Here is a 19,728-nt window from a genome sequence, read left to right on the forward strand (position 1 = left end):
GCCTGTTGGTAGGATCATCTTAATCCTAGATTATCCAAGATTCTCATAAAGATGCCCGATCTGCGGCCCCTTTTCCTGCATCTTCCGTCACGCAAAATATGTGGATATGGGCCTGTTCCAGTGAAAGCAGGATGTCCTTCTCGTCGGACTCGTTAAAGGAAAAGGTTTCATCCAGTCCATTGGTGAGGAATCGCAGCTCTGATGTCCAGAAGTAATTTTCGGTCATATGAGACAGTAGCAGCAACATTATGTACACAATACATTTAAAAATAAGTTACACAAAAAGCAAAAAAACTAACTAAATAGCACAATTGGTTGGGAGAATGTAAAACGTCAGCCATACATTTCCACGTTTATTAGCTTTGCAAAGCGAATTATTGTCCAAATCGTGAAAATAAGACCTGTGTAATGTTGTGCGTAACTTTTCCAACATCGTGGCACTTATTTGGAGTCTGTGGTTCAAGTGTTTTGAATGAACGAATATCCTTTGAAAGTCCAACCTGAAACTGTCTTTACCTCTGTGTCAATTTTACCCAACCTAATTCCCCACGAATAGCGCCATTTGGCCTTCTGGTGTACCAAAATGCAATGACACTGCCAGTGTGATCTAGGCGTAAAGGAAATACCGCAGTGCATTCTGGTATAGCATATGCAGCGAGAGGTCAGAGTAACGTTGCTCAAGATGTCGGTCGTTTGTCTCTCGTCCTTGGGTCGCTGTAGCGCCGTGGCATTCCGATCATCCGCCGGAATGGTGGTAAGGCTGTGTTAAATTCGTCTCTGTCCATTTTAACGATTACCTAAACGTTTCAAACGATATACGTTTGTCGGCTAGTTATCTAGCTGCTTGCTTTCGTCCCTCAACGAACTATTGTTTACAGACCGCTCGTTGCGGAAGCTTCCGTAGCCTGACATACTTGATCAACCAAATCTAAACTATTCGGTTTCACCAGAATAACGTTTCCAGTCAACAGAGGCATATTCAGTATCTCCAGGAACAAAACTTCAGATTGTGTGGAATGTGGCCTTCGCTATCAACACAGCGTTTTAAATACGCTTTTATCCGGTCTCCCATTTGACACCCGTGGTGGGTGGGCTGTCATTGTAGTCCATTTTAGACCACGTAGTCACGCGAGAGTAAACTACAACATCTCCTACAGCCGGAAAATGGGAGACCCGCGATAACGTGTTTTAAACGCTTTTTTGATAGCGAATGACACATTGAATCGTAAGTGTTGTTCCTGCTGAGTATGCCTCTGACTGGAAACTATATTTTAGTGATACCGAATAGTTTAGATTTAGTTAATCAAGGATTGCTCACACCTACAGCATCATAGCACAACATGGTATGCAGCATAGATACGGTACCAGTCAAACGTTGACACACCTACTCATTCCAGGGTTTTTCTTTATTATTTTACTATTTTATACATTGTAGAATAATAGTGAAGACGTCAAAACTCTGAAATAACTCACATGGAATCATGGAGTAACCAAAAGTGTTAAACAAATCAAAATGTATTTTATATTTGAGATTCTTCAAAGTAACCACCCTTTGCCGTAATGACAGCTTTGCACACTCTTGGCATTCTCTCAACCAGTTTCATGAGGTAGAGGTAGTGGTACTGGAATGCATTTCAATTAACAGGTGTGCCTACTTCAAAGTAAATTTGTGGAATTTCTTTCCTTAATGCATTTGAGCCAATCAGTTGCATTGTGACAAGGTAGGGGTGGTATACAGAAAATGGTCTATTACCAAATAGGGCTAAGTCCATATTATGGCAAGAACAGCTCAAATAAGCAGAGAGAAACAACATTCCATCATTACTTTAAGACATGAAGGTCAGTCAATATGGAACATTTCAATAACTTTTGAAGTTTCTTAAAGTACAGTCGCAAAAACATCAAGCGCTATGATTAAACTGGTTCTCATGAGGACCGCCACAGGAAAGGAAGACCCAGAGTTACCTCTGCTGCAGAGGATAGGTTCATTCGCGTTACCAGCCTCAGAAATTGCATCCCAAATAAATGCTTCAGAGTTCAAGTAACAGACACATCTCAACATCAACTGTTCAGAGGAGACTGCGTGAATCAGGCCTTCATGGTCGAATTGCTGCAAACAAACCATTAATATAGGACAACCGTAAGAAGCAGATACTTGCTTGGGCCAAGAAACATGAGCAATGGACATTAGACCAATGGAAATCTCTTTGGTCTGATTCCAAATGTTTGTTTCCAAGGTGAACGGATGATGTCCACATGTGGTTCCCAATGTGAAGCGTGGAGGAGGTGGTGTGGGGGTGCTTTGCTGGTGACACTGTCAGTGATTTATTTAGAATTCGTGGCACCCTTAACCAGGAAGCAGCGACACACCATCCCATCTGGTTTGCGTTTAGTCCCACTCATTTGTTTTTCAACAGGACAATGGCCTCCACAATCCACCAACCTCAACCCAATTGAGATGGTTTGGGATGAGTTGGACCGCAGAGTGAAGGAAAAGCAGCCAACAAGTGCTCTGCATATGTGGGAACTCCTTCAAGACTGTTGGAAAGCATTCCAGGTGAAGTTGAGAGAATGCCAAGTGTGCAAAAGTGTAATTGCTGGCGATTCTTTAGATGCAAAAAACGTCTGAGCTCAAGTCCTCCCACACCAGTCACCGGTACACACCGGTCAACTCCATCATAAATCGTTGAGTTTAATCAACTAGATTCAGAGCTGACAGTAAGCAAAGACTTGTGGATGTTTTAGCAACGGCTGCCAAAATAGCACGGTAATGTTAACAGGATGGCCCACTTTGCTTAGAGCAAAAGTGCCTTTAAAAAGGACTATTGTTTGATCTTGCTTCATCTGTTTCTTTTCAATACTTCATATTGTGTCCATTGGAGATGGTGCTATTGTTCACATGTTTAAAATGAAGTAAATGCATTATGTGCGGAATGAGTTGGGTTAGTGGTGTAAGGTTAGATGATCCTGTAACACTTGATATAATGTAGTTGTGTGATCTGTATGGGGACGGTATGGGAATGGCACAAAATATGTCTGACCTTGTTCCACCGGGTATTACATTTCCTCTGCTGTAGCATCAGCTTACCCTTCCCCATATCCTGACCTTAGATCATTGTCTAGGTGGGGCAACTTCACCCAATTCCCTCACATCCCTTCTATAAACCTACTCTCTGTGATGGACTAATGTTAAACAATTCACTCAACACTGTTTATACAATCCTCATGCCAGGAACATTGTCGTCATTCATGTGTTTTGTTATGACACGCATGGAAGAAGCAGTCCTCCTCACTCGCCTCTCTTACTGTTAGGCGGTTCGGTATGCCCAGACAGCAGCGGCTACAGCCCCACAGCCTAGAATCAAGAAGTTCCAGGTGTACCGCTGGGACCCAGACACAGTTGGTGACAAGCCCCGCATGCAGACCTTTGACATTGACCTCAACACGTAAGTACAGCCCACCTTATCAGCTGCACACTTCCATTAGGTTGTTGGACCAAGGACTTTGTCATTTATTGAACGTTATCACAAACCACGTTTCCATCTACAGTTTTTATGTGAGTAAAGTCAAGCCGTGTAAATGTATGACGGAAACGGGAAGTGTTGGTAGATTTTTAATAAGTGTCGACAGACAATTTGTTAATTCGACCTGGTGGGATATTTCTGTCGGTAAAATTAATTATGCAACGAATTGAGGTGGAAATGATTTCTTGTGCATACTTTTCCAAGAAATTGCACAGTTTAGGCTACTGGGTGGTGAAAGTGCACAGTTTAGGCTACTGGGTGGTGAAAGTGCACAGTTTAGGCTACTGGGTGGTGAAAGTGGACAGTTTAGGCTACTAGGTGGTGAAAGTGCACAGTTTAGGCTACTGGGTGGTGAAAGTGGACAGTTTAGGCTACTAGGTGGTGAAAGTGCACAGTTTAGGCTACTGGGTGGTGAAAGTGCACAGTTTAGGCTACTGGGTGGTGAAAGTGCACAGTTTAGGCTACTGGGTGGTGAAAGTGCACTACTAGGTGGTGAAAGTGCACAGTTTAGGCTACTGGGTGGTGAAAGTGGACAGTTTAGGCTACTGGGTGGTGAAAGTGGACAGTTTAGGCTACTAGGTGGTGAAATTGCACAGTTTAGGCTACTGGGTGGTGAAAGTGGACAGTTTAGGCTACTGGGTGGTGAAAGTGGACAGTTTAGGCTACTGGGTGGTGAAAGTGGACAGTTTAGGCTACTGGGTGGTGAAATTGGACAGTTTAGGCTACTGGGTGGTGAAATTGCACAGTTTAGGCTACTGGGTGGTGAAAGTGCACAGTTTTGAACTTGATGCTCCTTTCCAATAAAATTGTGGGTCTTAATTTGTAGTGACATGATGGTTGGTGATTAAGCTGCCAATTAAACAAACAAAAATGATCTTGCTCTTATCCATGTCATCATTTAACCTAACCAGTCCAGTGCCCACTTTATCAGTAAACTGTTATCTCGAGATTATGCACGAAAACCAGATTGGGTAAGTTTGTCGCAACAGTTTGTCTGGCAACTCTATCGGTATAGCAAAAAATACAATGGAAACTCATTTGACTCCTATTTTATTTATTCGGTACATGACAACTTAAGTGCAAAAGTTTTTTTTTTTTTTTGTATTTTATGTGCATGACTTCATCACGCACAGCCTTTTATCCCGAACAAAGTCAGTCTGACACACCTCTGGTGTGGAATTGCAAGTATGATAAAATATGCACTTATTTTTTTGCGTGAGAATCTGTCGCAAGTTGAATGGAAACCTAGCTACTGTGCTATATCTTTTTAGTACTGAGCTCCTCTTGTATATGGTGGTGATGGAAGACTACCCCTCTAGATCAGACTGGCTGTTCTTGACTGGTCCTGGGCATTGGCATGTTCTGTTGATGTTCATCTTCTTTCATTTAGGAGTTTGCGACTTGGGAGTTACAGAATGACTTCACATGTCTCAAGGTGGCCAACTATATCTCTCGATACAGTTCTCAGAAACAGAAGATCATGTTGCAGTGGTATTCAGGGCATTAAGTATTAGCTCAAATGATGACACCGTTTGAGAGCGAATCATGAGCACCCTTCATATGGAATTAAGGAGGATAACCCTGATACTCTGGACAGATTCCCAGTCCTACTTATGTTCTTTCTCTATCTGTTCAGCCCTATTGGCTCACCTCTGGCAATGAGGCATCGTGACAGTACACCACGGTATTTTTATCACAAGTTCACAGCATGGATATGTCTCGTATGTGTAAATCCTGTTGTCATATTTCTTCAGTGTACAGCTGTCAAATCTAATTTCATTTGTCACATACTTTGTAAACTGATGTAGACTAACAGTGAAATGCTTACTTACTGACCCATGCCAGCATGCAGAGAGAAAGAAAATAGAAAAGTAATAATATACAATGAGTAACGATAACTTGGCTATATACATGGGGTACTGAGTCGATGTACTGTGTGTGTCCTATCACTAGGCAACAGGATAGAAAACGCTGCAGCCGCAGTGTATGGGATGAGTAAAAAAGGGTCAATGCAGATAACCAATAGTTACCCAGACTGACTATTTAGCAGTCTTACGGCTTGGGGGTAGAAGCTGTTCAGGGTCCTGTTGGTTCCAGACTTGCATCGGTACTGCTTGCCGTGCGGTAGCAGAGAGAACAGTCTATGACTTGGGTGGCTGGATTGTTTGACTATTTTTTGGGGGGGCTTCCTCTGAAACTGCCTGGTATTGAGGTCCTGGATGACAGGGATCTCAGCCCCAGTGATTTACTGGGCGATCCGCATTCATAGCGCTTTGCGGGCAGATGCCAAGCAGTGTCCATACCAAGCGGTGGTGCAGCCAGTCAAGATGCTCTCAATGGCTCAGCTGTACAACCTTTCAGCCTCCTGGCTGGAAGAGGCGTTGTCGTGCCATCTTCACGACTGTTGGTGTGTGTGGACCATGATAGATCCTGTTTGTGTGGACCATGATAGATCCTGTTTGTGTGGACCATGATAGATCCTGTTTGTGTGGACCATGATAGATCCTGTTTGTGTGGACCATGATAAATCCTGTGTGTGTGTGGACCATGATAAATCCTGTGTGTGTGGACCATGATAAATCCTGTGTGTGTGTGGACCATGATAGATCCATGATAAATCCTGTGTGTGTGGACCATGATAAATCCTGTGTGTGTGTGGACCATGATAGATCCTGTTTGTGTGGATCATGATAAATCCTGTTTGTGTGGACCATGATAAATCCTGTGTTTGTGTGGACCATGATAAATCCTGTGTGTGTGTGGACCATGATAGATCCTGTGTGTGTGGACCATATGAATAGATCCTGTTTGTGTGGACCATGATAAATCCTGTTTGTGTGGACCATGATAGATCCTGTGTGTGTGGACCATGATAGATCCTGTGTGTCTTAGGAAACAATAAGTTGACTGTGCTTCCCTCCTTTCCACAGCTGTGGCCCCATGGTATTGGACGCCCTCATCAAGATCAAGAACGAGATGGACGGCACTCTGACTTTCCGTCGCTCCTGCAGAGAGGGTCAGTGTGGGAAGGGAAGTGGGGTTAGTTTGGGACACTGATGAATAGATAGAATTTTTGGAATGATTCTAGTAATGAATCACTAAATGTTCTGTGGGGAGTGAGAGAAGAGCTGGGATTAGTGTTCTTAAAGGTTGACTTACTGTATTTTTGTTACGTGAGGGGATTTAGGTAGCATCAAGGTTGGAAAAAGATTGGAGAAGAGGTTGGGAGTTTGGTATGACACGCCCAGTGATCAAAGACTAAAAATGGGACCCGTTGTGTCTCTGCTTGGCACTCGGCATTAAGGAGATGGATTGGGGGTAAGGCCCTGCGGTAGACTAGCGTCCTGTCCAGAGCGTGTAACTTGTACATCAAGTTGCTTCAGGCTACAGAAATAGGAGATCTGCTCCTATGAGCCGTTACGGCTCACACATGCCAAGGCTACTAAGGTTGGAAAGTGTGTCCCGGATGGAATTATCGAAGAACAGGATGTCCAGGGATGATACCAGGGATGATACCAGGGCAGCTTAGTTCTAGTGACTGACTATCCTCAGATGGATATGCTCTATAGCCAAGGAAACCTAACGTGTGTCAGTTCCTTCTACAACTTCATATAATGTCCAAGGTGTCTAATACAGTGTGTATGTGGATTTGCTATGGATCAGGTATCTGTGGATCCTGTGCAATGAACATCAATGGAGGCAACACACTGGCCTGCCTCAACAAGATTGACACCAACACCAGCAAGGCTACCAAGATCTACCCTCTGCCACACATGTACGTGGTCAAGGACCTGGTGCCTGTGAGTGTCATGACATTCCATACAAGCTCTTCACAAACTGGCTGGATTCCTTTATACACCATTATGGCTTTCAATGTTAGAAATTGGAATGAGTTTTGTGATTGGGTTCTGTTTTGGTTGCAGGATATGAGTAATTTCTATGCTCAGTACAAGTCGATCGAGCCCTACCTGAAGAAGAAGGATGAGACAAATGAGGGAAAGGAGCAATACCATCAGACTGTGGAGGACAGACAAAAACTGGTACACCCAAATGACCTTTGTTCAATTTGCAATGAGCATAATTTAGACGTATGAACTTAGGGCTGCTATTGTGTCCATTCTGCACTCTTCTCCCTTTCCTCCTCATGACTTGATAATTCTCTCCCTCCCAGGACGGGCTGTATGAATGTATCCTGTGTGCGTGCTGCAGCACCAGCTGTCCCAGCTACTGGTGGAATGGAGACAAGTACTTGGGACCTGCTGTCCTCATGCAGGTCTGTGTATTTGAGTTTAGTCTAGTCTGAGAACTGTTTTGTTTGGAGTTGTTGTATTTTGATCAACGGGACACTGACGGGTGAATGTGTGTATGCACCTTGGACTGTTTGTGAGCTCACATGTCCGTCCTCCCTCCAGGCCTATCGTTGGATGATCGACTCGCGAGACGAGTTCACAGAGGAGCGTCTTTCCAAACTGCAGGATCCTTTCTCTCTCTACCGCTGTCACACCATCATGAACTGCACTAAGACCTGCCCCAAGGTAACCTCAGTCTAGTAAACAGCACTACTCCCTTCCAAGGGCTAACAGTAAACCTCACTGCTTACTAGCACACTTTGTCTCCCTCATTGTACTCAAATGCATCACCTCTCTCCTACTCTTACAGGGCCTTAACCCAGGGAAGGCGATTGCAGAGATTAAGAAGATGATGGCCACTTACAAGGAGAAGAAATCGGCTTCTGCTTGACCCCCCCCCCCCCCCCCCATAAATTATACTATAATTAAGATTTCCTACCAGTGGGTTCTGCTGGGCCTACACACCTGTTCAACACCTCCACACTCTAGCACTACTGACTGACACTGGACTCCAAGGGCAATGGGTCCATGGTCCACGCCAGATTGGTGTGTACTGTAGCGCGAGAGCGTGTGTTTGTGTGTAAGAGAATGCATGGGTGCATACTGTATGTGAGACTTGACCCACTGACTTAAATGGTGCATTCCTTAGTTCATATACCCATTGTTTAGTCTCGTAGGTGTGTGTGGGTGGGTTTGAGTTCAGAGTGTGATGTATTCACAGATATTAAATATGTATATGATCTGCAGCTCTTCTGTCATACCTATATCTATCAGGAGTCTGCTTGTAATAAATCCAATGCTTTAATGCCTGCCGTTGTTTCCCTTGTTATTACACTTGTTTCAGACCAGATGTCTCTCACTTTATTCCTTTAGTAATAGTTATCACCCCTCTGCTTTATCAGCACCTTTATTGAGTGGAGTGATACTTTGTACAGCATTTGAATGGTGATTGGTTTTTAGGATCAGCTAAATACAAAAAAATACAAAATACTGTATGTGTGCTACAGTGGGTAGTGCCGTAATTTCAATCTATATCCTCTAGGTGTCAGTCTTTCACATACTTAACTGGAGTTGAGTGAAAGGGGAGAACGAATAAGGACCCTGTCCAAAAAAGCCCCTTCAGTGTACGCAATTTGGCGAGTCTCCCGAAGCTTATTGTTGGGCATGTCATTAATGCACCATGGCAAATTAATCCAAATAGAACCATGAATGTATACCATTTTTAAATGGTTCAAGTTATGTCACACGGTACTGCCCTGCTAATTGACTGTCCCCTATCATGAACAAAGACGTGGACAATCAAAATCATACACGAAAAATGATATGCCTTGAGATCAATTATGTGTGTGTACTGCTTTCAAACATCCCTATTTATCCATCCTTGAGGGCTAGGGGGTTTATGTGCAGTCAGTGCGGTGGTCTCCAGTCTGTGGTTGGTGGGGGTCGGCGATGTGTCCGACAGAGGCGGGAGAGGGGGTTTGAAGGCGGGGCGCTACAATGTGCGGTTCGGTCAGAAGTTGCTGAAGACGGACGCATTAGACTTGCGGATCGCCAGAGCTAAATTGAAATAGAGGTAAGAACTGAAAGTTGTTCAGATTAATATATTTAGATGTGAAATAATTGCAGTATTTGTAAGCATGTCCGCTTATTTGGATTACTTTGAATATTGACTATTAATCAATGACCAAGGAGTTGGGCTACATTTCTTAACTTTTACCATGTCAGGGTGGTGTGGGTTTTTGATCACTTATCAGTTATATGAAATATACGTATTTGTATCCATCATCAGTACCGAGTTATAAGCCTACCCGAAGGAAAAAACAACTATAAAATACGAAGTCTACAAGTTCATTAATAGCATGCAAGCAGTGGTGACCTGTCAACTAAGATGATTCTGTGTCTTTTCTTTACAATTCACGACATGATTGGGCCTCATGTAATTATTCAACAGGTACTTAAATCTTTCATTTATTCAGATTGTTATAGGTTGTCTATTTGTTGTCTGTTTACACTGTTGTGGAGAATGGGGCAATCTGCAATCCAGGGGGTGGGGTTATAGCTGGGGGCAATGACAATACAATGGAGAGGGGCTGGCCAACATAAATAAAATGAGAGGACAAGGGAGAAAAGAATGCGGACTAATGGGGGGTTGTTAAGAGGGGAGGAGATTGGAGGCGGGGGAAGAGATGGCGAGAGAAATCATATATATGTTTTTACATAGTGCTTGAAAACACACTGTGTTTAGTAGGAGGAGGCATGAAGAGTGGGAGCTCTCCCTCTTCATGTTTGCATTGTTCCGAAGTCCCCATGCTTTGGGGGAGGGGGTCAGTTAGGGCTGGGGAGGGGAGGGGGGCAAAATGGGGTTGAGGAGGAGGGTGTAATAGCTCCCAGATGTGTGCTGTGAAAACATATGGTTTTCGATAGCCACTGTGATGCACAAGAGGAATATCTGAACACACACACTTTGGTGACATGTACCTTCATACATACATGAACACTCTGAAACACTACCGCCAGACCTCATAGTATGAAACATTAAATGTGATGATACTCACACATATACACACTGATGATCACATGATAACACACTCAGTGCACAAAAACACACACACAAGCTAGACTGTCTGATTGTGTGCAGTACATAAGGGGAGAATTATTGTTCATTCCACAAGGAAAGTAGCCTAATATTGTGGTCTGTACAGTTACTTATAAGCAGTCTAGTTAGAAAAACTGTTCTCCGTGCCAATTGTTCCCAACTGAATGTGAGTTGTTGAAGTTTATAAGTGGTTTATGAACTTTACCGTGCCATTGTCATGTACTTGAAAACTGTAATAAGCATTGGAGGGGGGTCTTATTGCAGCAGTGTACTGCTATCCTCTGAGAATACAGTCCGCTCTCTTCACTAATTCCTCCTTCCTCACTCTCTCTCACTCTGTCTTTTTGGCGTGGCATACAGTGGTCATACTGTACGAACTCAACCTGGCCAGCTCTCTGCTTGTTAGAGAGAGAGAGAGAGGAGTAGAGAGGGGGAGGGGTTCAGGGAAATGACAAGAGAGGGCGACATAGAGGAAATGAGAGACGTGGAGGGAGGAATATGGAAGATGGGGAGAGAAGGAGGGGTGGGGTGGAGGGGCTCAGTGGTTCTTTTCTTGGAATTTAGCCCCTGGTCTGTCTGCTTTAGAGTGTTTCATAGTGGAATGGAGAAAAGGAGAAAAACAGAGGGATTGTTAAGAAAGACAGACGTGCCACATTCTTGCTGTCAAAGTTTTCCTTTTCCCCCCTGACTGTTTGGGGCCAGGGGAGGGCAGAGTGGAGGGTAAAAAGAGAGAGGGAAGAGGTGAGGTCAGAATGCCGGATAGGAGAGAGATGGAAGGGAAAAGGCAAGAGGCCCATGGATAAAAGACTGTGATGAGGCCCATGGATAAAAGACTGTGATGAGGCCCATGGGTAAAAGACTGTGATGAGGCCCATGGATAAAAGACTGTGATGAGGCCCATGGGTAAAAGACTGTGATGAGGCCCATGGGTAAAAGACTGTGATGAGGCCCATGGGTAAAAGACTGTGATGAGGCCCATGGATAAAAGACTGTGATGAGGCCCATGGATAAAATACTGTGATGAGGCCCATGGATAAAAGACTGTGATGAGGCCCATGGGTAAAAGACTGTGATGAGGCCCATGGGTAAAAGACTGTGATGAGTCCCATGGGTAAACGACTGTGATGAGGCCCATGGATAAAAGACTGTGATGAGGCCCATGGATAAAAGACTGTGATGAGGCCCATGGATAAAAGACTGTGATGAGGCCCATGGGTAAAAGACTGTGATGAGGCCCATGGGTAAAAGACTGTGATGAGGCCCATGGATAAAAGACTGTGATGAGGCCCATGGGTAAAAGACTGTGATGAGGCCCATGGGTAAAAGACTGTGATGAGGCCCATGGATAAAAGACTGTGATGAGGCCCATGGGTAAAAGACTGTGATGAGGCCCATGGGTAAAAGACTGTGATGAGGCCCATGGGTAAAAGACTGTCACAGTTGGGAGTCTGAAAAACGACACAGAAATACATCTATGACACAGCGAACACTATGTAACAGATGTGTGTTTCGGTATCACTTGGAATCAGTAACCCTTTGGAAATGTATACAGTCTTCTCTCTCCTCCTCAGTGTCAGTCTACCTCCACAGAGACAGCGATCATGAGAGTCCTCCTACTGCTCTCCATGCCAGGTGAGTCCAGCACAGTCACACTGAACACTGCATAATACACACAACACTCTAATGTACACACAACACTCTAATGTACACACAACACTCTAATGTACACACAACACTCTAATGTACACACAACACTCTAATGTACACACAACAGTAGACTAACCCAATAAACATTCTATACAACAAAACACTTGTCCAGCACCTTTGCCTAAACATTTAGGCAACTTTGCCTCAACAGTCCTCCTGCTAGCTCAGCCCCCCCTCTACCAAGAACCATTTCCTTTCCTGGGTGAGTTCATCCATGTCATTATTACACTGTCTGTCCACGTGTACAAACACACCGTGACTCAGTACTGTGTCTCTTCACATGTGGTCATTATTTCCATGTCTTTTGTCTACCCACCCCGAGAGTATACCATTTTACCAGGTAGATGGAAACATTGAATGTCCTGTGTATTGGAATTTGTTTATTGTAAATACTTCAATGACCACTTACTATCTCAGCACTTGTTAACATCTCGATTATGAAGTCATGCACAAAGACAATCTACCGTACATTTCCTCCCAATTTTAAAAGCAGTTGGTCGATGTTAGATTCTTGCAAGACTTGCAACGTTTTATGTGAAATCCCCACTGTGCTTGAGAAGATCTCTGCTATTCATCTGTCACATAGAGAGTTGCTTGCCTGTCTGTCAGTCTGCCTGCTGTACATTTATCCCAATACGTTATCAATGTAACAAAGGAATATCTCATACTGTACCTTTGTTCATTTTGCTTCACAGAGGACTATGGCCCTGATTATTTCCCAGGTAAGATACTTGTGTGATCTTGTTACCTATTCTACTCCTGTAGTATCATTAGTTTTGATAGACTGATGTAGAGAGCTTCTCTGCCCTACGGTGATGTACTGAAAGTTCTGCTCAGTCCCTCCATTTTCCTTGAGAGAATTCAGCAATTCCCTTGTTGCTCACCATCTCTCTCTCCCTCTCTCTCTTCACCCCCCCCCCTCCCCATCAGATAATCCTGACACGGATGTCCAGCAGCAGATTCTGTCACAGGTTCCCCAAACGTTCCCTGGTCCCGAACGTCCTGGTCTGTCTGGTACTCACACCTTTTAATTATCTACTATTCCACATTTATTATCAACTGGTATGTTCAGCATCTATATCCACTGTCCTGTTCTTCTGTCGTATTAGTAGGGTTATTCCATTAAAATGTGAGTTTCTGTTTTGTTTCAGAGCAAGAGACAGAGCCCACAGAACCTGGCCCCCTAGGTAAAAAACAGAGAGGGAGGGTCCGTGTCAATAGTTTTTGACGGATGACTGACCTGGACTATTATGCTGTGTGTAGATGATTGTGTTGGATGACTGACCTGGACTATTATGCTGTGTGTAGATGATTGTGTTGGATGACTGACCTGGACTATTATGCTGTGTGTAGATGATTGTGTTGGATGACTGACCTGGACTATTATGCTGTGTGTAGATGATTGTGTTGGATGACTGACCTGGACTATTATGCTGTGTGTAGATGATTGTGTTGGATGACTCATATGTTTTCTGTTGTGTAGATTGTCGAGAGGAGCAGTACCCCTGCACCAGACTCTACTCTGTTCACAAACCATGCAAACAGTGTCTGAATAGCCTCTGCTTCTACAGGTCTGATATTGCACACCTAACCCTTAACTTATCATGATAGCATTGAACATGGATTATAAAGTGTTCAACATCCCACTAACACCGTTCCTCTCTCCTCAGCTTGCGAAGGGTGTATGTGGTCAACAAGGAGGTGTGTGTCAGGACCGTGTGTGCGCATGAAGAGCTGCTAAGAGGTGAGGTGTTCTTGTATACAATGCACAACCCAGCTGTCCCCACTGAAGAAACACACACCCGTTTAGTTTTGTATTCACCTCTGTGAAGGACAAAGGCTGTAACACTTCTCTCTCTCTCTGTAGCTGACATGTGCCGTGACCAGTTCTCTCGTTGTGGTGTAGCGGCGGTGAGTGGCCAGTGTGGGTCACTGGGGAGCAGCTGTGGGAAGAGCTGTGGAGGCTGTTGAGAACATGGGACACATCAGAGAACACCAGCCCAAATACTGCCACATCTCTAGGGTCCACATCCCACCTCCTTCCCATCCCATTTTCTGTTTAATCTTTGACTGTATTCCACTTTGGTACCAAAGAACTCCCATGTTTCTTCTCTTTTCATCTCTCCTCCCTTTCAGAATTCCATACATAATGAGAAGTGGGATCAGTAGAACGTGTGTATGGATAAATATATATTCTTTTATACTCAACAGAACATTGAAGACTGTATAATGTCACTGGTGCTATAAAATCACTACCACACTGGTGCTAAGGAATGGAAATCAGCAATCAGAGGCACATAAAAAAAGGCAACATTTTTATCTTGTTTTTTATGCCTAATTTTATCCTATATTCTAAATCATTGTGTGATGTTTGTTGTTGTTTACTATACCTGTGTTGAAAAGCAGTCATAGTAATGAGGGGACAGCCAGAGTGACAGCTACTGCTTACTGACCTCAACAACAGAGGCATTAGCAAAACTCAATCATCCATAACCATCCCACTGCCTTGGCACTGACTGGGTGGCAAGCAGCGAAAATCAGACTTGAAGAGACGGGTGCTGACCCCTGACCTCTCGAGTGTTATTGTGTAACATGGTCGACGTGACTAGAGCTACAGTGGCTGGTGACCTTGCAGTGAGTGCATAGGTTCACATATCAGTGGCAAGAAGTGCTTTGAAATGCGGCTCACAAATTGTTACTGTACTACTGCTTTGTAAAACCCTTTCACTATACTGGAGAGAAAAAAATACATGTTTTTTACTACAACTTTACCTTGGTGTGACTAATTCTGATGAGTTGGATTGTTTGTGCTTTATGTGGATCAAACAAACAAGCAGTGTTGTCAAAGATTCTTTATCAACATTCATTTCAATTCCCTTACAAACATGATTGATGCATGTGTATCCATCCCCTAAACATCATCCTGATAGTTATCATAAATGTACCTCGATATGTGCTATTCCTAGTTAGTTACAAGTATATCAATCTAAATTCACAAACTGATATACATACAGCACATAAATATTTAACAGTCTTATGGCTTGGGGGTAGAATCTGTTCAGGGTCCCGTTGGTTCCAGACTTTGTGCATCGGTACTGCTTGCGGTGCGGTAGCAGAGAGAACAGTCTATGACTTGGGTGACTGAATTGTTTGACAATTCTTTGTGTCCTTCCTCTGAAACTGCCTGGTATAGAGATCCTGGATAGCAGGGATCTCAGCCCCAGTGATTTACTGGGCGATCCACACTGCTCTCTGTATCGCCTTGTGGTCAGATGCCAAGCAGTGTCCATACCGAGCGGTGATGCAGCCAGTCAAGATTCTCTCAATGGCTCAGCTGTACAACTTTCTGAGGATCCGAGGGCCCAAGCCACATTTTTTCAGCCTCCTGAGGGGAAGACGTGTTGTCGTGCCCTCTCCACGACTTGGTGTGTGTGGACCATGATAGATCCTGTGCGTTTGTATATCACAAACTGATATACATACAGCACATAAATACTCACATCGTGTGCTCTACATATAATAGTGTCTATTGGTCCAGACAAAATAGTTGGTTCAATCTCAACCAGATACTAGCAAGATGGACAGTACAGTAGTTCCTTCATATGGCCGATCAATTTGTTGCCTAGTGCTCAAAACAGTGACTCAGACTCGGTTCTCCCTTTGTATTCTGTTCTGCTGGTGTGTGTGGGAGGGAATCAAGGCCAACTGTATACTGGCAGCTGAGGATCTCATTCCTCCTCTGTTGTACCGGATGACACTTCTATCATCCACAGTCTCCTCCCGTGGTGCCGCTGACTTTCTCCCTGAGTAGGAGAGGCGTGTGTCAAATCATAGGAGATGATGATTGGATATTGGTTCTTGGGAGCTGTTCGTGGGCTTTAGTACCCATGGAGGGACACAGGTGAACTGCTCAGTGCTCAGTTCCCCCCAGACATCAGGGAGGTGGGTAGAGATGGCTGCCTCCGCCTCATCTCCTGCTGCAGCTGCTCCTTCAGAGTGGACACCTGTGGGACGGACAAACAGACAGACGAGGTCAGGGACAGACATTAAGGGTATGTCTTCCTGCCCTTTGACCTCACGGCTGTATCTACCTGGTCCTCCAGCCCTTTGACCCGGTGGCGGTGGGCTCTCTCCCTGGCTGCCAGGGTCCTCTCTGCCTCCCTCTGGGTGACCCTCAGCCTCTCCGCCTCACGCATCACTTCGTCACGCTGCCTCACAGAGCTCTCACTCACATTGTGGGACTGCTCCATCTCAGCCAGCTGGGCCTGGATACACAGATAAAGGAGTGTTAGTCACTGGGCCACAGCAACACCAAATCACAGTGTTAGTGACATGGTGTCACAATGACAAACTCAAATCCCAGACAGAGATATGTCTCAGTGTTAACAACACAGGGTTGGGGTCGTTTTCTAGATGCTAACAAGAGGTATGTCAACACTACATGGGATACCATAAACACACAGCTGATGGGGCTGGGAGAGGTCTGACGACAAATGGTTAATAGCCCGTCTGTGGTGGTCACTGGTCACGTCTGCTTCTTGATTGGCTTACACAATGAAAGGAAAAGCTATTCTCATTGTTCACATGCATGACCTTGATAAATGAATCTGTTGACGAAGGATTGAAAAATAATCTAAAATGGACTAATCAGTAATATAAGTTGCCTTCGGAAAGTATTCAAACCCATCGACCTTTTCCACATTTTGTTACATTACAGCCTTATTCTAAAATTGATTTTTTTAAATCCTCAGCAATCGACACACAATACCCCATAATGACAAAGCAAAAACAGGTTTTTAGACATTTTTGCAAAAGTATTTTAAAATAAAAAACTAAAATACATTATTTACATAAGTATTTAGACCCTTTGCTATGAGACTCAAAATTGAGCTCAGGTTCATCCTGTTTCCATTGATCATCCAGGTACAGATCTGGGGAAAGGTACCAAAAAATGTCTACAGCATTGAAGGTCTCCAAGAACACAGTGGCCTCCATCATTCTTAAATGCAAGACTCTTCCTAGAGCTGGCCGCCCAGCCAAACTGAGCAATCGTGGGAGAAGGGCCTTGGTCAGGGAGGTGACCAAGAACCCGATGGTCACTCTGACAGAGCTCTAGAGTTCCTCTGTGGAGATGGGAGGACCTTCCAGAAGGACAACCATCTCTGCAGCAGTCCACCAATCAGGCCTTTATGGTAGAGTGGCCAGACGGAAGCCACTCCTCAGTAAAAGGCACATGACAGCCTGCTTGGAGTTTCCCGAAAGGCACCTGAAGACTTTCGGACCATGAGAAACAAGATTCTCTGATCTGATGAAACGAGGATGGAACTCTTTGGCCTGAATGCCAAGCATCACTTCTGGAGGAAACCTGGCACCATCCCTACGGTGAAGCATGGTGGTGGCAGCATCCTGCTTTGGGGATGTTTTTCAGCGGAAGGGACTGGGAGACTAGTCAGGATCGAGGCAAAGATGAACGGATAAAGTACGGATAAACAGATAAAGCCTGCTCCAGAGTACTCTGGACCTAAGACTGGGGTGAAGGTTCACCTAACAGGACAACGACCCTGACAACACAGGAGTGGCTTTGGGACAAGTCTCTGAATGTCCTTGAGTGGCCCAACCAGAGCCCGGACTTGAACCCGATAAAACATCTCTGGAGAGACCCATAATAGCTGTGCAGCAATGCCCCCCATCCAACCTGACATACATTGAGAGGATCTGCAGAGAAGAATGGGAGAAACTCCCCAAATACAGGTGTGCCAAACTTGTAGCATCATACCCAAGAAGACTCAAGGCTCTAATCACTGCCAAAGGTGCTTCAACAAAGTACTGAGTAAAGGGTCTGAATACTTATGTAAATGTATCAGTTTTAATAAATTAGCAAACCTTTCTCAAATCCTGTTTTTGCTTTGTCATTATGGGGTATTATGTGTAAACCGAAGAGGGAAAAAACAATAGAATCCATTTTAGAATAAGGCTGTAACTTACCAAAATGTGGAAAAAGTCAATAGGTCGGAATACTTTCCAAAGGCACCGTATGCTGAATAGTAGCCTCTTAAAAATGAAATCAAAAGGAAATGAAAACCCGCAGAACACTTCAACAGTGCCCTTCTAGCTAGGCTGTATCATGTAGTTTTCATACTAAATTTATTTTCAACAAGTTGTGCACGTTCTCGTTAAACTTTCTTAACTTCATCCGTAACAGAAACCATAGGGGTCCACATCAAGAACAAACAAGCCAAACAATTCTACTCAACATTAGGAGTCTAACTAGCAGCAGATGCATTCAGAACCAGAGAGCCCGGGGCTACAGCCATTTTGTACGGATCCCAACTCACTTAAGCCTGCATGAGGTTTCATTTGGCTGCCTTTAAAGGGAGCTCAGGGAACAACAGAAAGGCGCTGTGGGAGGGTTAAACTAATGAAAAAGAATGTACAATAATCAGCAACAAAAGCACTGTCTTGCCTGACTAACCCCTCACCTGAACTGAGAATTTCAGAGTGAAACTACCAAGAAGAACACACTAGCCTCGTCTTCTATTACAGGACATTCTGCTTACAGTGATAGAGGTTGTGTGATCTACTGCTTATAGTGATAGAGGTTATGTGATCTACTGCTTATGGTGATTAACTGCTTATAGTGATAGAGGTTATGTGATCAACTGCTTATAGTGATAGAGGTTATGTGATCTACTGCTTATGGTGATCAACTGCTTATAGTGATAGAGGTTATGGTGATCAACTGCTTATAGTGATAGAGGTTATGTGATCTACTGCTTATGGTGATCAACTGCTTATAGTGATAGAGGTTATGTGATCTACTGCTTATGGTGATCAACTGCTTATAGTGATAGAGGTTATGGTGATCAACTGCTTATAGTGATAGAGGTTATGTGATCTACTGCTTATAGTGATAGAGGTTATGTGATCTACTGCTTATGGTGATCAACTGCTTATAGTGATAGAGGTTATGGTGATCAACTGCTTATGGTGATCAACTGCTTATAGTGATAGAGGTTATGGTGATCTACTGCTTATGGTGATCAACTGCTTATAGTGATAGAGGATATGGTGATCAACTGCTTATGGTGATAGAGGTTATGGTGATCAACTGCTTATGGTGATCAACTGCTTATAGTGATAGAGGTTATGGTGATCAACTGCTTATAGTGATAGAGGTTATGGTGATCAACTGCTTATGGTGATCAACTGCTTATAGTGTTAAAATGCTTCTGCATGGATTTGATCACTCAAAGAGGAGTGCACTGCACTGACTGTATAACAATCACTTGAGAAATAGACACTCACCATAGACAAAGTGATCTTCTTTCTTACATCCACCAACTCCTCCTTCCACAAAGCAGCCAAATAAAGAATAAACACCTCCAACATCAGCCAATCACGTCAGTAAATGAGGTTTGTTATTGTGGTTGGACTCGACGATAAGTGGGGGAGAGGTTAAGTCTATTGGACCTTACTTTGATGAATGCTGGGCATTATCAGATGAGTTTGACCCCAGAAAAAGACTAGCGGGTGACTAGGGAAAATGGTCATA

At 44.0% G+C, this 19,728-nt stretch overlaps 3 protein-coding genes across 7 annotated transcripts in view; 2 read left to right on the plus strand and 1 right to left on the minus strand.

Moving 5' to 3' along the window:
- The first annotated feature begins 599 nt into the window (after positions 1 to 599).
- On the plus strand, positions 600 to 8,682 carry LOC124003703 (succinate dehydrogenase [ubiquinone] iron-sulfur subunit, mitochondrial-like). Its single transcript, XM_046312237.1, has 8 exons — positions 600 to 754; positions 3,313 to 3,446; positions 6,455 to 6,540; positions 7,188 to 7,324; positions 7,448 to 7,564; positions 7,696 to 7,797; positions 7,937 to 8,059; positions 8,184 to 8,682. The coding sequence occupies exons 1-8, from the start codon at positions 650 to 652 to the stop codon at positions 8,262 to 8,264; spliced, it is 885 nt and encodes a 294-aa protein (XP_046168193.1). The 5' UTR covers positions 600 to 649; the 3' UTR covers positions 8,265 to 8,682.
- A 663-nt stretch (positions 8,683 to 9,345) lies between these two features.
- On the plus strand, positions 9,346 to 14,947 carry LOC124004282 (microfibrillar-associated protein 2-like). Of its 3 annotated transcripts, none has more exons than XM_046313069.1 (9): positions 9,346 to 9,446; positions 12,041 to 12,101; positions 12,328 to 12,378; positions 12,872 to 12,898; positions 13,107 to 13,190; positions 13,328 to 13,363; positions 13,660 to 13,747; positions 13,847 to 13,920; positions 14,044 to 14,947. In XM_046313069.1, exons 2-9 carry the CDS (start codon positions 12,071 to 12,073, stop codon positions 14,145 to 14,147), a joined length of 495 nt encoding a protein of 164 aa, XP_046169025.1. In that variant the 5' UTR covers positions 9,346 to 9,446; positions 12,041 to 12,070; the 3' UTR covers positions 14,148 to 14,947. The 3 variants fall into 3 exon arrangements, with proteins under 3 accessions (XP_046169025.1, XP_046169028.1, XP_046169027.1); XM_046313072.1 differs by having other exon boundaries at positions 9,365 to 9,446; positions 12,060 to 12,101; XM_046313071.1 differs by having other exon boundaries at positions 9,366 to 9,446; positions 12,022 to 12,101.
- A 66-nt stretch (positions 14,948 to 15,013) lies between these two features.
- Positions 15,014 to 19,728, minus strand: part of LOC124004281 (rootletin-like) — a 44,926-nt gene continuing 40,211 nt past the window's right edge. For 2 of the 3 annotated variants that reach the window (XM_046313068.1, XM_046313066.1), the window contains exons 36-38: positions 19,482 to 19,523; positions 16,268 to 16,441; positions 15,014 to 16,180 (exon numbers count right to left, since the gene is read on the minus strand). In XM_046313068.1, the coding sequence (XP_046169024.1) occupies positions 16,094 to 16,180; positions 16,268 to 16,441; positions 19,482 to 19,523 (303 nt within the window). In that variant the 3' untranslated portion in view covers positions 15,014 to 16,093. The remainder of the gene's footprint in view (positions 16,181 to 16,267; positions 16,442 to 19,481; positions 19,524 to 19,728) is intronic. The other variant, XM_046313067.1, reaches the window with a different exon arrangement.

Source organism: Oncorhynchus gorbuscha, linkage group LG18 (genome assembly GCF_021184085.1).
Source record: "Oncorhynchus gorbuscha isolate QuinsamMale2020 ecotype Even-year linkage group LG18, OgorEven_v1.0, whole genome shotgun sequence".
NCBI classification, from domain to species: domain Eukaryota; kingdom Metazoa; phylum Chordata; class Actinopteri; order Salmoniformes; family Salmonidae; genus Oncorhynchus; species Oncorhynchus gorbuscha.